General features: G+C 64.2%; 1 protein-coding gene across 3 annotated transcripts in view; it reads right to left on the minus strand.

Annotated features, from left to right (window-relative positions):
- Positions 1-16,967, minus strand: part of NACC2 (NACC family member 2) — a 71,879-nt gene that overhangs the window by 22,042 nt on the left and 32,870 nt on the right. For 2 of the 3 annotated variants that reach the window (XM_073890053.1, XM_025860186.2), the window contains exon 2: positions 6,114-7,058. In XM_073890053.1, coding sequence (XP_073746154.1) covers positions 6,114-6,996 — 883 coding nt within the window. In that variant the 5' untranslated portion in view covers positions 6,997-7,058. Of the gene's footprint in view, positions 1-6,113; positions 7,059-8,416; positions 8,933-16,967 lie in introns of those variants that run through there. The other variant, XM_025860187.2, reaches the window with a different exon arrangement.

Here is a 16,967-nt window from a genome sequence, read left to right on the forward strand (position 1 = left end):
GGTCCTGGGATCGAGCCCCGCATCGGGCTTCCTGCTTGGGGGGAAGCCTGCTTCTCCCCCTCCCACTCCCCCTGCTTGTGTTCCCTCTCTCTCTGTGTCTCTGTCAAATAAATAAATAAAATCTTTTTTAAAAATTAATTAATTAATTAATTAAATGGACTAGAAATGGAACCAAGATAGTTGGCTATTTCCGGTACGAAGAATGGCGTCGGGTGAGCCGGGGAGCACGTGCCCACACGGCTCGAGGGGCCAGAGGGGACCGGAACGCACGGAGGCATGAGGGTGGTGTCACTGAGAAAGTGGATGGGCCGAGGGGGAGGCGTCTGAGGGCACAGGCCACTGGAGCACAGAGGAGGTCAACATGGGGCCAAGGAGGATAAAGTCAACCCAAAAGGGGCCGGCAGAGGGGCGGCCTGGTGGCTCAGGCGGTTGGCGTTCAACTCTTGATTTCAGCTCAGGTCACAATCTCAGAGTTGTGAGATTGAGCCCCGCATCAGGCTCCGAAGCCCTCCAGATAAAAGACGGATCGTGGGACCGCAGGGACCCGCAGTCTCAGCCATGTGCGATGTGTAAGAAGCACCCACAGGACGTACGGCACCAGCGTGGTCAAAGCCCAGAACGCGAGGCGCCACGGCCACGGGAGCATCAGAAGCTCCAGGAGACACACACATCACCACGGCTGGAGCATGATGGAAGAGGAATCCGAATCGTTCTGTATCTAAAAGAACAGAATTTACCCTTAAAAACCGTTGCACAATTAACAACAGTAAGAAACTGAATGCGATGTGGCTTCACCGGCGAATGAATTCTATCAAACACACAAGAAGGAAATAACATCAAACTTACTACACAAACTCTCAAAAACGAAAGGAGGGAACAGAAAGTTTGCGTTCCCGGGACACACAAGACGCTGTAAGAAAGCCACAGGAGCCTGACCTCCAGGAACACACAAGCTGATTTCCGTAAGCAAACAGTAGCAAATCGAACCCAGCGCCATACAAGACCCACAACACGTGATGACGAAGTGGGGTTTATCCCAGTTGCACAAGCAGGCTTCAACATTTGAAAGTGAGCTGACGCAACATGTCTGCAAAATTAAAGTGAAAACCCATAAAATCATTCATGACAAAAAACAACTCTCGGAAGACCAGCGAACCATGCAGCAGTAGGGCGCGACTCACGCGCTCCTCATGTGACCCGGCAGTCCCACAGGCACGTGGATGTTCGCAGCCGCCTGATGATCACAGCCCCCCTCCAGAGGCCACCCACACATCTGCCACCGGGGGCCACGTCCACAGCTGCGACCAAGGCGACCGAGGACCAATGCCACATGCGTGACATGCAAAACATGGCAAGAAAAAGGAAAGACTCTGTTCAGTACGATGCCATTTCCAAGATTCTAGAAAAGGCAAGGCGGCAGGGACAGAAAGGCGGGGTGGGGGGGCTGCTGGGGGCCAGGAGGACCCAGGACACACTGCGGGAGGTAGACTGTTCTGTCTCTTGTGCCGCTTTGACCGTGGTAGTGGACTGATTCCAACCACCAGACTCATCACCCTTGGAACGGGCCTGGTTTACTGCATAGAAATGGTTGACTAAGCACTAGAGCAGGGGACGGAACCGAGGGCCTGACCCACGCAGCACAGACGAGCCCCTCGCGCATTCTGCCAACAAGGGAAGCGGGAGCTCGTAGCGCACAATGGCTCACCTGATGTTCCAGAACGGGCAAACACATCCCAAGGGACAGAGGGCAGCTGGGAGCCTGTGGGGGGCGGGTGGGTGACCGTGCTCTGCTGTCACAGCCCAGACTCAGGGGCCTTTCACACCCATTTCCCAGAGGCACAGAAGTGAGACCTCAGGAACAGCCGTAGGAGGAAACCCCGGAGTCCTCGGGGTGGAAGGTTACACGTGAGGTCGCACGACGTGCTTTGTCCTCTACCTGAGACAGGAGACACTGAGGACCGGGGAGCCAGGGAGGCCACCCCGGAGGCTCTTGGGAACGAGCCCCAAACCGCAGGTGGAGTGCACTGCCGGGCCTCCCAACACCCCAGGGCCAGCAAGGGTGGGGCACACCAGGGCCGGCACCTCCCTTGTGCTGCCTTCAAAGGGAGGAAGCCCACCCCACCTCTGCTTGGGCCCCACCCTCGCCAGGCCAGGGACAAAAAGCCCCTGCTGCTCCCTGGGCCCTCCCAGCGGTGGGGCTGAGCTCCAGCAGTGTAGACACCCCCGCCGGGAAGCTGTGAGAGCTGCTTGGGATTAGGATTTGCAGAACAAACCTCACCTCTCCCCTTCTCTATGAGACCCCCAAGAGGCAGTTGGGCTGCAGGTGGGAGTGGCCGACAGGCAGGGGAGGGGTGGAGGGGTGGAGGGGTGGACAGCTGCGGTCGACACAGCACCGACCTCGTGGGTGATGCTGCACAGGGCCTGGTCCAGGGCAGAGCGCGCACACTCCTTCCGGAGCTCACAGGGGCCACCTGCAGCTACTGCTCGCAGTGGGCGGAGCCGGGAACAGATGTGCTGCCGCGTGCCAGGACCCCAACCCGTGTCTGGTGTCGGGACAATGGGCAGACCCAGGGGAGCCAGCCGGCCCCCAGGGGGAAGCGGGAGCAAGACAGAGCAGGGCCACCGCACACCCCGGGATGGCGCCCACGGCCACCACACACCCCGGGACGGCGCCCACGGCCACCGCACACCCCGGGACGGCGCCCACGGCCACCGCACACCCCGAGACAGCGGCCCACAGCCACCAAACAGCCCGGGACAGCAGCCCACAGGGGTCCCCTCCCGGGAGCAGGTGAAGGTGGAAGTGCCCGGCTCGGGGTGCCTCTGTCTCTGACATCAGCAGGAGCAACATTTGCCCACACCAAGGAGGGGCTGGCCTGCAGCAGAAGGCGCCACAGGAGCCTGGCAGTGGGGCAGAGGCACAGAAGGTGGCCCCTCAGGCCAGCCTCACCCCACCTGCAGAGACGGCAGAGGGAGCCCCCTCCCACCACACCCTTGGTCAGCTCACTCTCCCTGGCCCTGAGCGTCACTCCCGGGGGTTCAGGGGCAGCCCATCCTGCCTCAGGACAACCCCCAGCCAAGATTAAATACTTGTTCAAGGTCTTGTTTGCTGTCTGTCTGTCTCCCTGTCTGGGCCACCACTGCTCACGGCCTGTGGGAGCAGACCCCTCACCACACTGGTTTGCCCTCTGTGCCCCGCCCACCCCCAAACCAACACCAACCCCCACCACCTTGACGGGGCGGTGCCTCGCTCCTAGAGCAGGGGCCTCCTGAGCCCCCGAGGAGACCCCGCCCCAAGCCAGGAGCTGTGGAGAGAGGGGAGGGAGCCTGACCCGCCCTATCGACACCTGCTGCCCCTACTCAGCACCTTCCTGGTCACTTAGTCCTAAGAGCAACAAATCAGAAACAACCCCAGTGTCCTCGGGGACTAGATAAATCAGCTATGGTGTCTCCGCCCAAAGGACAATGGACAAGGAGGTGCAGGAGACACGGGGACACAGGCCCTGCGGGAACACAGTGGGACCACCAGGGACGGCCAACTAACCTCATCTGTCATGTTTAACTCCTTGATTTCCAAAACAAGAGACTCACACCCAGGAGCTACTAATGGTTCTTCACAAGGTGGAGGGTGGAGATGGGGGGCACCCCGGTGGCGTCCCACACCTTCCTACACAGACGGTGATGGTCAAGACCCTTGAAGGTCACTCGGGCCCACCTCTCCCTTGACAGGTGGGGAAAACAGGCCAGGAAGAAGGAGGGACTCCCGCATGTCCTTATATGGCAGGGGGGCACCTTGGAACACACTCCACCAGCTCAAAGACGGGCCTGCCCAACCCGTGTCCAGGCCCCAGACTGGAGGCAGCAGGCTGCTCAGCGACCCGGGAGGCTGTTAGGATGTCCCCCAACCTGGCCAAGCCAGTGTGCAGAGGGAGCCCGGGGTGCAGGCAGGCAGCCTCTGAGGGCAGGCCCCTCTCTCTGCCTGCTTGCCCCCACGACCCCCTCCCCCACAACCCTCTTCCCAGCTCGCCCGGCGCCCAGTGATGCCAGCGACGTCACTGCCAATAACCTAGATTTTAACCAAGAAATCACACCCCCCCTCCCTGCCCCACTTATGGTCTCACCGAGGAGAAAACCCAGACTGTAGCACCCCAAGCCGGCCCCAAGCCCCGCCCTCCCGCGCCCACCGTCCTCTCCCGTTTCCCATCCTCCCTCCAACACCCCCAGGAGAAGGAGGTAAGGGATGCTGATGGATGGGTGACCCCTGCAGGCACACGGCCCTGGGCCAGGCCTCTGCCCTTGGCATCTCGTGTGAGCGCTGGGGGGGGTTCAGGGCGGGGGACTGGCGAGAAAAGCTGGGTCACGGTCAAGGCAGAGGGGCAGCCCCGGGCAGCTCCGCCTCCAACCCCTACCCTGGCCTTTCCATGGCCACTGTCCCACCGGCTCCTTGGAAAACCCAAGGACACAGAGAGGCCACTATCCAGGTCGGGAGAGGGCCCCGGACTCGTCCGGCCGGATGGGCAGGTGTACTCAGATGGGCTATGGCACTGCACCTGCACCCAGCAATCCCAACACCTCATCCCATTTCTCAGCTTCCCACTCCTGCCAAGGCTCATGGCCACACTGGATGGAGACGTCTGGAGGCTGGGGTTCTCTCCCAGCTCCGGTGTCCCACTGTGGGCCACTGGTGGACGGCCCCTGCCCCTGGACCCTTGGCAGATTCCAGCTCCCTCTGGCTGGGTCTGGGGCTCCACGTGGCCCTTCCCCGGGTCCGGAGGTGGCCGTCAGCAGTGGGCGGAGGAAACTCCATACGGGGCACGTTCCCAGAGGCCCCCGTAAGGCCCAAGCCCAGTGGGCCCTCTGAAGGGCCAAGCCAGAGCCTGCAGGTTTCCTGGTATCAGGACAGCAAGGCTTTCCCTCTGCCACTCCAAGAAGAACCAAGTCCAGATCAACGTGGTCTTCATGCTCATGTCCTGTGGAAGTCACTCAATATGACCACGTACATTCAAATAATGAGCTCTAGGGAAAAATCATTCACTCACAGCCCCTGAGGGCAGGCGGGCGCCCCAGGCAGAGCCTCCCTGCTCCCCCCGACTTGGCCATACCATCTAGTCCTTGGCTGCTCTCGGGGAGTGGCCATCCCAAGGGCCCCAGCTGGTCGGATCGACCAGTACGGGCCTGGAGGTGGAGTAGATGGGGGGGGCAGCATCTGCCCCATCAGGGCACCAGGACATAGGGGAACAGAGGGGAGGAAAGAGTCACCACACTGCCCCTTGGGGGCCCCAGTTCTGGGACGTCACTTCCCTCTAGCACCATGTGTCCAGAGCCAATGCACTGGGCACGGGCCCTGCATGCAAACGAGCAGGCAGCAGGCCCAGGCGCACAGCCAGTTTTCGGGGAACATGGAAGGCAGGTGGACACCCGATCCGGGACCCCAACTACTGGACCCTCTACCTAGCAGACCCTGAATGGTCTCCAGAGACGGGGATGCGACCTGTAACACCATGTTAAGTGGGGGCATCTCAGGTGTGCAGGCCCCCAGTGGGGGACCCCTCACAAATAACGGGGGGCAGCTCATTCAGTTCAACAAGCACTTTCCGGCATGTCCCTCAGCGCTGGACCCAGGGAGGTGGAGGGACATGAACCAGGTATGGGGGAGTCTCTGGCCTCACTGACAGTCACAGGGAAGGGCTGAGGTCGAAGGTCAGGCAGACTGGGCCACACCGGGTCACTAAGGTCTTGAGCAGGTGGGTCGCACACTACCCTGTGAGCCCTCGGGCAGGCCCCTGGGCCACTGAGGCCCTCAGTGTCCTCTGTGACCCGTGCAAGAGCAGGCCCCGTCCCACAGGCTGCGGATTCCTGGGGGGGTTTCCACCCAGCGTTAAGCGGCCGGTCCTCAGCCAAGGCCCTGCCCCTCTAGCTCAGCCAGCCTAGGTTGGGGACCACCCCCTGCACTCCCTGGCACAGCGGCCTCCCCGAGCGGCCATGGCCAGGCTGCCGGTGCCTTGGGGCTGAGGTCAGGCTCGCCTCGGTACCCACAGGGCCTGGGGGCGCGCCCACACGCACGGGCGGGTGGCGTGGTTGGGACCCGGGGCCAGGCCCGCACGGCGCATTACCTGCGTAGCTGCCAGTAGCCTTGATGTACATCTGGCCGTACTGCTCCTCCACCATGGTGTCGTACGCATCGTCATCCTCCTCATCCTCCTCGTTGTGGTAAGACGTGGGGCTGTCGGTGGTGGGCAGGCTGCTGGCCCCCGGGCTGGTCCGCTCCCCCTGGGAGTAGGGCACCTGCTGGATGCTGGGGATGAGGGTGGCCAGGCTGGGCACCCCGTAGTAGGAGACCCGGGGCAGCTTGAGAGGGGCTGCGCCCGCCACCGTGGCGCCCACCACCGCTGTGCCATCCCGGGGCCCCGTCTCCAGCGGGCGCTTGGGGGCCAGGCCCGGGCCGGCGGCCGGCGGCAGCTCCATGGCTTCATGCTTCACACGGGTCAGCAGTGGGATGGGCACGGAGGGGGACACGACGTAGGGGGGGGCTGCAGGGGCGGCCGGCTGCAGCTGGGTGCAGGGGCTCTGGGGCTCAGAGCTGGCGTCCTCGATCATGGCGGTCTGCGAGTCACAGTGGGGCGAGCTCACCTTGAACATGAGGTCTGTGCCGCGCTCCACAATGTGCTGGATCTGCAGGAAGCCGGCCGTGTACATGACCACGAGCTGCTCGCTGGCCGCCATGGTCAGCCTGCCCGTGTAGCAGAAGGACAGGATCTGCTGGAAGCAGGCGGGCGGCACGGTGCCCGGCAGCTCGAAGGCGCTCTTACTGTTGCCGCTGAACAGGTCGCGGAAGTACAGACTGCTAGCGGCCAGGACGGCCCGGTGGGCCTTGAAAGCCTGGCCTTTGACCACAATGGACACATCACAGTAGAGGCCCAGCAGGCGCTGCTCATTGAGGCAGCCGAGCACAGTGTTCCCGAAGTTGGGGATCTCGATGTGCAGCATCTGCGACATGGCGGGCAGGCGCTAGAGGGCGGGCCTCAGACTCAGCGCGGGAGCGCCCGAGTGGGGCACATCTGTGGGGAGAGAGGGCATGGGGACACCTGGTCAGGCCCCCAGACGCCAGGGCCCACCCACCAAGGGTATGCAAATGCGCTCCGCCCCAGCGTGCCCGTGCCCCCCTCGCCCCTCCTCCGCGCGCTGCCCCCCCCCCCCCCCCCCGCCCCGGCCCGGCCCGGCCCTCCAGCAGGAACCCCTCCAGCCAAGGGGCCCAGGGGAGGCCCTGGGGCCAAGCTCCTCACAGGGGCTGGCGGGACCCCGGCTGGGCTCAGAGCTGCACAGCCGCATTCCAGCCAGGGGCGTGCCCCCAACCCCTCGTGCAGCTCCCAGAGCCCACCCCCAGGAGAGCGCCGGAGCCCTCGGGCAGGGACGCCCCGTCTTAGCAGACACCAGGAACAGAAACGGAGGCCTGCACTCCGGGAGGACGGGGAGGACAGAGGACAGAGCACAGAACACGGAACAGGGCACCGCCACCCGCGGCGGCTGCCAGGGGTGAGGGTGGCGGCGGCTGGGAGGGGTGAGGGTGGCGGGCCGTGTCTGCAAACTCTTCTCCCCAAGAAAAAGTTAGCAGCAAAGGAGCCCCTCCCAGCCCTTCCCCTGGGGGGGGCCGGAACCCAGAGCGAGCAAGTGGGTCTTGCAAGGGGGTCTTTTGGTTTCTGGTTTTTCTTCTTTTCCCTTGTGGCACCAGCCGCACGGAGGGCCCACACAGGGGGAGTCCCACCCAGTGGCTGAGAGAGGATGGCCAGGGGTGGGGGCGCCCAGGGCAGTGAGCCAAGTTAGCAGAAGCTCCAAGTCGGGCGCCGGCCCCACTGCCCCTCCCCCGGGACGAGCTCCCGGGGCCACGGGCAGGGACCCGGCCGGACCAGCAGCGGGGAGCCTGGCGCAGCCCCACCTGCCCGCCCTCCCAGTCCCCCAGCTCCCCACGCTGGCCAATCCCTGCTGGCTCGGTCCCAGCCCAGGTGACTAAAGGGGTCAGGGGGAGACGGGGGAGGGACCAGCAAGGGCTCGGGATGCCGCTCCCTCTGCCGCCACCGGGCGCCCTAGGGGCTGGGGGACGGGGCTCCAGCGAGGTTGATCCGATGCCCGGTTCACGGGGGGGTGGGGGGGGGCTGGGGACGGCCGGGCGGAGAAGGCGCCGGCCCAACTCCGCACAGCGGCGCCCGCACAAAGGGCTGCTCTGTCCCGCGGGAGGAAAGTGCAGGCGGCCGCAGAGGCGCCGGGCGGCCGGGGAGGGAGGGCGGAGGGAGGGCGGAGCGCCTGGACCCCGGCGACAGGAGTTGGGCAGATGGGTGGCCGCTGGGGGAGGGCCCGCAGTGCCCCCGCTGCAGAGAAGTTGCCGGGCCGGCCGTGGCACCGGCCTGCAGGGGAGACCTACCTTTGGCGGCTGCTGCCGGTGGCCCGGCACTGCCCGCTCAGCCTGACAGGGGCAGGCTCGCTGGCTGCTCCGGGAATGCAGCAAACGGAGCGCGAGCCCTTGGGGTGGGGAGGGCGCGAGGAGCCGGGGGGGAGAGGAGGAGGAGGAGGGGGAGGAGGGCAGAGAGTCTCCGCGCTGGGCTCGGCGGCCGCAGCTCAGCTGCACCCAGCCCGGCTCTCCGGGGCAGCGCACAGCATCTAAATGAAGAGGCCGGATGCAGACGGACATTCAGGCAGCTCTCGGGAATGAATAGCCGCCTTTGATTTCGGAGCCCAAGTAAATGCCAGCTCCAGCCCCAGCTTTAAAAACAGTGGAGTGCCGGTGCCAGAGGAATGCACGGCTCCGGGTGTTGGTACAAGACAGACTTTGATGACTCACCGCAATGCAAACAAAGATGGCAGAAATACTGTACTGTACGTGGGGAAACGCTCCGTGGTGCCACGGCAACTGAGCGCCCGAGATTTATGGTGCAGCTCTGCATGTGAATTACCCAGTAAACTGCCGCTCTGCCATCCAGTAGAGCCCGAGTGTCAAAGCATTTAAACTATTCCAAACAGTCTGCAGGGCTGGCAGAGCCACCCAACTCCTCCAGGGCAGGCGGGGGGGCCGGGGCGCGGGGGGGGCGCGGGGGGAGGGGCTGGGGGACGAGGGGGGGGGGGGGGCAGGGTACCAGCCGCATGAGGGGGGGGAGCCCGGGGGGGGGGGGCAGGAGGGGCTACGGGAAAAGCAGCATGAGAAGACGGGAAGGGGGTGAAGAGAACGAAGTGGGAGAGGAGGCCCGAGGCCCCGCAGCGCCCCACTCGGCCTCCACACTTCTCCCTGGGTCCCCGGAGCAGTCAGGCCCAACTCATACAGCCCACACCCCATCCCACTTGCCCAGGGAAGTCACCCTGTCCCCCAACCGCCGACACGGGGCTTGTCAAGAACAACTCTGTGCGTGCAGCTGGGCCAGGCCCCGGTGGACGCAACCAGCAGCCCCGACGGACCCATCCCCACGGGCGGGCAGCAAAGTCACCACCCGTGAGGGTGACGGTACGAAGGAGGCCAGGCTGCCGCGCAGGGCCCACTGCATCCTACCGCCCCTGGGCCTCTCTCAGGAGGGGAGGCTGTGCTGTGCATGCTGCCTGTCCTGTTCCAGGCTCACACCGCCTACGGCCCGCCCAGCCTCGGTTTCCCCTCTTGCCACCAACTGTGGCCCTGGGAAGACCTTAGGCACCTGGAGAGAGGCAGGGGGTCCAGACCGGCAGGGTCAGAGGTCCGGTCCCCTGCAGCCCCCGGCACAGGTGGGCCACCACCCTGACAACTAACCCTGGTGGCTGGAGCAGGGAGGGCCTGGGGGGGCCAGGCAGCAGCCCTCCCACCGGCAAGTGGCATCCGGAAAGAAAGAAAGGGCCATCTGGCGCTTCCCCATTCCCACGGCGGCTCAGCTTCCGAGAGCAGATAAAACACTGCGGAAGAACGGAGCAGGAAGAAACCCAGGTGTAGGGAAGCGCCCAGCGGCCAGCAGCAGGGGCTCCTCCAGGGGCGGCTCTGGGCCTCCTGCAGGGGGCTGAGAACTACCCTCCAGGAGATGACAAACTCTGTGGGTGCAGCGTTGACAGAACTGGTCCCCGCTCGCTGCTCTGAGGATGCAGGGGCCGGCCGGGGGACTCAGGGGCCTGACCCTCAGCCCCCCAGGGCCCCGGTGATGCAGCGAGGCCAGACCTCAGCCCTCCCTCACCTCTAGCTGCATGAAGCAAGTCCAGCAGGCAGACGGGCTTCAGGCCACACGCCCCTCACAGCCAGGTCCCCACTGCCCTTAGGAAGGTCCTGGGGCCACGGTCAGCCGTCGCCTGGGGGACAGCCACTAGGCTGCCCTGAGCAGCAGCTCCAAGGAGGGGGGCAGCCTTGCCAGCTCACCTTTATCCAAATCCAGAAAGACCGACCCAGGGAAGCCCCTGCCGGAAGCCCTGTCAGGCCCCCAGACTGGGGATGGTCTCCTTCTCTTGGGGCGCAGGGGAAGTCCAATGGTGGTGGAAGTCCCCCTCAAGATGAGGGGGCTGAAGCCTTGGGGTGGGGGCAGGGGACACAGCCCCCACATGCCACGCAGCCACAAAGGGAAGCAGACTAGGGCACAGGCAGGGCCAAAATGGGGAAACAGAGGCCAAAGTTTGGTGGAACTGTGCTGGGGAGGGAAGGGGAGGGCAGGGCCAACCTTGGCCTGGGTGCAGGACTTGGCCCCCAGGCCCCAGTGCACACAACCTGCACTCCCTGGGACAGACCCGCCAACTTCAGGACTCTGCCTCTTTGTCACCTCCTCCGAGAAGCCTGCCAGGCGCCACTCTTGAGCTGAACAAGGGCAGGGTGGGTCTGCCCAATGCCGGCTGGGCATTTAGGCAAATGCTGGGGCACGCCAGGGAGGGCCGCAAGTGTGGGGCTGTGCTGGCCAGTGACAGTGCATTGGAGAAGAGCCCCCCAAATGGCCCCTTCACAGACCCACCGCACCTACTGCCAGGAGTCTCCCAGAAAGCCAGGCAGGCTCCCCTGGGCCAGACGAGGGCTCTGGCGCTGAGGGGGGGGGGGCCCAGGCCGGCGGGGGGGGGCAGAGACCAGCAACGCTGCACTGGGCACCAATTCCCAGAGGGCCCCAACTGCCTGGGGCTGGGCAGGGAAGTGGCCAGGTCCCAAACTGAGAGCAGGGGACAGCGTGAGGCCCTCAGAACCCGTCCCTTCAGAAAGCAGGCCCTGCCTGGTCGGCTGGGTCGGAATCCTGGGTCCCAGCAGGCCAGCGCGCCCCCCCCACCTCACGCCAGCCCCGCCCCGACTACTTTGTGTCCACGTCCTGTGGCCTCAAGCAGGTGGCACCACATCTGGGATACTCATCTGTCAAGGGGGGTCGGGTTTACCCTGGACGGTCACCGCAGGGTCGAGGGCAATGGCATTCGTCAGGCACTCGGCTCAAGCCTGGCACGATGCCTTGGTAAACGGCACCTCGAGGACGCCTACCTGCCGTGACCTGCACGGGAGGCGGTGGTCAGGTGGGTGTCTCCCTCCGCCCCCCTCCCCTGCCCGTCTCGGCCAGCCCCTGCGCCCTAGGGTTGCGGGCCAGGCTGCGCACCCAGAGAGGGACCATTATTCTCCTAGAAGGTGATGAGGCCGTCTGATCCCCGGGGAGAGGGGACAGCCGGGCTGTTGCCCCTGTGTCCTCAAGCCACCTGCATGGGCGGCGCCGCTGCCCCACAGCCCAGCCCCTGGGAGCCCCGGGGCCGGGGGAGGGGGGGTTCGATTGCTTTCTTAGAAGCCTTGGCCAGGACGCGAACAAAGCTGGACTTCAGGAGAAAAGAATAAAATAAAGGCTTGGTTTACATGCCCAGAGCCATGAAAACAGGACAGGCCTCGGGCCGACAGACCCTCGCACGGTGGCCAGACAGGAGCGCCCCAGGACCTGAGCGGGCTGGGGGCAGCAGGGACACCCCCTCACCTTTCCCTGTGTGGCGGGGCCCAGGCCCACAAGAACACCTTTCCCCTTCTATGCCTCAGTTTCCCCATCTCCCGGCTTCCCGGGCAACCCCCATTGGGTTCCCCCCACCCCACAGCAACAGTCGCCAACCCAGTGGCGTCTGGAAGGTTCTGAAGAGCCAGGAGGACCATCAGAGATCTCTCCATTCATTCTGGCCATCCTCAAAGCCACTGCACCACGGAACCCTCCCCCCTCATAATGCCCTTCAGAATGGAACCCACTTTGGGAAACCCCAAAGCCAGAGTCCAGCCCCTGTAGCTGTGCCAGCTCAGGGGGTCCCCACCCCAAACAGACTCCAAGACCTCCCCCAGAATGAGAAAACATGGTAGTGTGTGTGTGTGTGTGTGTGTGTGTGTGTGTGTGTGTGTGTGTTGGTGTCTCTTCTCCCAAGAGCTGCAGACATGCACCCACACAGGGCCCGAGGGCCTAGGCAGCATGCAAGTGGGGCACGGATTCTCGGGGTGTGGCCAGGCCACGGCCGGCCACACTGGGCTCTATCAGGTACCAGGAGCACGCCAAGGACTTCCCTTTGGGGCTCAGAGGGCCAGAGAAGGATGGGCCATCCAAGAGGAGGGGCCTCCTTCCCAGGACCCCACCCAGACCCGGCTCCAAGGTCTGCAGCTCCCTGCCAGACTTCCTCAGAAGCCCTGCCAGGACCCCAGCCCCGCTGCTCCTCATTCTCCCATACCCGCCCAACCCCCACCCCCAGATCCCAGGGAGCCTCCTCTGGCAGAGGAATGCAGCGTTTCACTTCTGCAGGGTCACCACCAGCAAGGGAAGGAGAGGCAAGGTAACTGAAATTAAATACAATTACTGTGCAGGATTTAATTTTTCCAATCTAGTAAGAGGCCCGGGCCTGAGCAAACACACAGCTAGTACACTGCAGCGGGCACAGAGGGAGGCAGACGCACCAGGAACAAAGGGCCCCCTCCTGCCTCCCTGCCTCCCCTGCGCAGAGGCCGAAGCCCATCCTGGGGGCTGCCCCCGCCATCCTGGGAGAAGCCAGTCCGGCCACAGGGACACCTCCTAAAAGTCAAGGTGCTCGGGGGTCCGGGGCCCGGAGGGAGACGAGGTACCCTGTGAGTCGGCGCGCACACACTGAGCCGTCAAGGCTGCTAAGAGAGGGTGAGGGGGGGTCGGCGGGGAGGGAGGCTCACTTTGGACCGAGGCCTGCAGAGCACCTGCCTTGGCTTTTCAGTGACAGGGCAGGCTCTGGTTATGGGGAGCAGAAGCTCACTTCCATCCCCAACCCCAGTTAATGCTCTGGCTCTGCTCCTCTGAGGGGGCCAGGGAGGGAGGTGGGCCCTTCGAGGGTAGAGGGGCTGGTTCTCAGCACAGCCCAGCTCAGGGCGGGCCAGGTCCCCTGGGGGCTGGGCGAGGCACCAACCAGCTTGGGCCTCGGGTATGCATTCAACTTTTAATACATCCTAAAACGGCCGAGCAGCCACAGCCTTGCTGCTAATGGAAGGGCCAGTCACCCCTCAAGGACCAGGGTGAGCAGAAGCAGGGCTCCAGGGTGAGGTCTCTGCTGCCAGGAGCCCCCTCCACCCAGCCCCCAACGCGCAGCCCCCGCACCTACTGTGCGCCTGCGTCCCAGCCCCTGCTCTCCGGGTGGGTGTGGACGAGGAGACCACGGCACCGACAGCGTGACCCTGCAGAGGCCTGGGGGCCAGGACCTGCCCTCTCCCCACCCAGCATCCCGCGTCGGCACCCAGCCAGCGCAAGCTTCGTTGTAAAGAGAGGGAGGGGCCCCCAGAGCTCGGCGGCAGAGGAGACCCCCAGGGGAAGGGGCACACAGGCCCCCAGAAACTCCCACCCTGGCTCACCGCACTCCAGGCACCTGGCGCCTCCGCCCCAGACCACAGCCTGGACCAGCATCAAGCCTCAGAGCCGGTTTTAACTCCACTAACACACGTTTGCCTGGAACCTTTTTTTTTCCCCCCCGAACAGAAAAGGGCAGCAAGCCAGAATCTGCAAATTCAAACATGTGCTTATCAAGTCTTCCCCCTTGCTGCCCCAAGGAGAGCGCCACAGACACAGGGCTGGTCCTCAGAGACCAGCACACGCCCAAGGACCCAGGGCACCGGGCAGGCCACCAACGGCCATCAGAGCCACGCTGCAGGGCCAGGGGGCTGGGCTCAGGCTGGGAAGACACCCATCGGACGGGACAGCGGGTCCTGTGTCCGGGTAGGCATCCCACAGTGCAGGCTCTGACAAGGGTCCAGTCCAGTGGCCAGTGTGGCCCACCGAGCACGACCGCCTGCCACCGACATGCCAGCCTCCGACCCTTCCCTCAAATATGCTGACTCTAGCGTGGGCATGGGGTTGGGGACAAACAAACACGGTGTGAACGGTCCCTCAGAGGAGGAGCCGGGAGCCCTATGGACCCAGCAAGTCCTCACACATGAGTCACAGAACAGTTCCAGAAGGCTTCCGAAGAATGTGAAGCAGTGTTTTGAACAGAGCCGACAATCTCCCTCACCGTATTTGTAATTTAAATAACGTAAGCTTGAAGAGTGTCTCCCTCGGGCATAGTTTAATAACTTAAAAAGCCAGCTCTGCGCACATGCAGACGGGCCTTCTCCTCCCTTATCAGCTGTCGTGAGGTACCCCCCCTCGCACCCCTGGCTCGGGGGTACTCGGGGGCTGCCCAGACTGAGCTGGCCAGGCCCCAGGGAGCTGGACCCTCTCCTCAGCCCACATAGCACTCTCCCCTGCCGATGGCCCGTGGTGGGGGTACAGGGGGTCCCAGAGCACCTGGGGGCCAGGTGGGGGGTCCCCGGTGGGCGGCAGGAGGCGGGCGCTGCCCTGTGCCGGTCACCAACTCCTTACCCACAGCGACTCCGCCACACACCCCCGCCCGTTAATATTCATAGCCCTTCCTCATCTGCATATCATGCCATAAATAGTCGAGGTAAGACACAAAGCTCCCCTGCATTTCTAATTATGCTTAAAAACCTAATGTAAATCAGACCGACACAGAAATACTAAATCAGCCGCTGGGGGGGGGGGGCAAATACACAGGGACGGGGCCACCACGCAGCAGACCCCACCTCGGAGCTCCAGGCAAGCAGGCTGCTGGTGATGGTGGCCTGGGGCTGGGTGGCAGGGTCCCCAGCCATTTCCTGGCCAACCTCAGCCCTGTCGGCCCTCAAGTCAGAGACAAGCGTGGGGTGGGGGACATGCCCACAGAAGCCCAGGGATGCGCCCCCGTCCCCCAGGGCCAGCCAGCCTGTCTCACCTGCTCCCTACGGGGTTTCCAGCATGTGCCTCCTTCCCTGCCCAAGGACACTCAGCTGCCCACCTGACGCGGCCAGCCGGCTCACAGAGGCCCCCGTGGTCCGTGAGGGTCTACCCCATGGGTGGGGGCTGTCTCCACCACCCTGTCTCCACGTTTAACGCTCTGAACACCCTGCCCGCCCCCCCCCACCCCCCTGCCTGCTCAGCTCACCCAGTGGTGCAGAACCATATGTCCCCACCCTCTGGGGTGACGCCCCACTCTAGGGACGGAATCCTGGACAAAGCGCCAAGCCACTTAAGGGCCACGAGGGTGGGAGGGTGGGTCTTCTGAGCCCGGAGAAGGCTCCAGCCCTGCACGGGCAGGAGAGGTCTGGGTGGGCTCCAGCCAGCTCTGCCGCCTGGGGCCAGGCCTCCTGCCTGCAGGGAGACACTGCACAGAAGCCTAGAGAACAGGAGGGTCTGGGCCAAGGAAGAAGACAGAGGCCACGCCAGCTATTTAGGGCCCGATACAGTGCCCACCCTCACAGGCGGGCATCAAAGGGGCATCTGGGACCCCAGCAGGTGGCACTGATAGATCTCAGGGCCCCTGTGGGCCAGGTTGCAGCTGGTGCACCAGGGGCCCCCGGGCAAAGCTCAGCCAGTGAGCGTAGAGGTGCTCAAGCCTCCACCTGGCCCGGCAGGCACCACCCCTCACCCAGACCCCAAATGCCCCCAGCCCTGCCTTCCTGAGCAGCACACACCCCGGCCCAGCCCCTGGTCCTGGCCCCCAGCTGCAGCCAAGACCCAGCCTGGCCTCTCGTCCAGGAGCAGGGCACCTGGGCTGGCATGGCCCTGCTCCTCCGGGGTGCGGTGGCGGGACTACCTCGGGGGACCTGTGGGAGGCACGGGCCCAAGTGACACAGGGGTTGCCCCACTCTGCCTTCAGAGGAGACACAGAGCCTGCTGCCCGCATCTGCCTGGCATCACGCCCAGACCTATTTTTAAGCCCATTTACTAGAAATCCCACAAATTAAAGGAAATACAGATAATGCAGTAAGAATCCTGGGGGCCGAATAAAAGCTACACATAATTGTCCTTGTGCTCCAATGTGAGAATCTTAACCACAAACCCCGATCTCCCCAAGCCCTTGTGCAAGGCGGACGCATCTTGCTGTGTGTGGAGGAGGAGCGGAGGGGGGTGGGGGTGCGGGTTCTGTGCTCCGCCCGGGATCTGAGGCACAGGCCGCGGCTTACAGCCGGGGCCATAAAAGGTAATTACTGATATGAAAAATAAAGGCCATAAATACCTGACTTTACAGCCCAGGGAATGCCGCTTACCGCCAGGGCAGTGGGCAGGACCCCACTCCCCTCCCATCAGGGCTCACGGCAGCCCCCAGCCCGTACCTCTCGTGGCTCCCATGGCAAGTCGGGAGGTGGGGGCTGCAGACACCCAGACCTCGCAGAAACTGCGGCACAGGGACCGGACCAGCCAGCCGGTGTGCCCGGGAAGAGAGGGCCCAGTGCTCACATGGGGAAGGGCAGGAGCCCCGGGACAGGCTGGCCAGCTGACACAAGGGGGTGAAAGGCCTTCTGTGCAGTCCCTGAGGATCAGCCAGGCCTGCTGTCCCCCCAGGCTGAGGGCCCAGCCCGGCCCACCCCTTCCCGCCGGCCCATCACACCTCAAGGGTGGAAGTCGACACAGAGGACAAAACAGCAACGGAACACGCCTGGGTGACCATCGAAGACGCAGTTGGGCGGGCGTGGCCTCACCACCCTCTGGACTCCAGGGCCCCAG

Source organism: Callorhinus ursinus, unplaced genomic scaffold (assembly GCF_003265705.2).
Source record: "Callorhinus ursinus isolate GAN/ISIS: 27379988/994484 unplaced genomic scaffold, GSC_fseal_2.0 scaffold126, whole genome shotgun sequence".
NCBI lineage: Eukaryota > Metazoa > Chordata > Mammalia > Carnivora > Otariidae > Callorhinus > Callorhinus ursinus.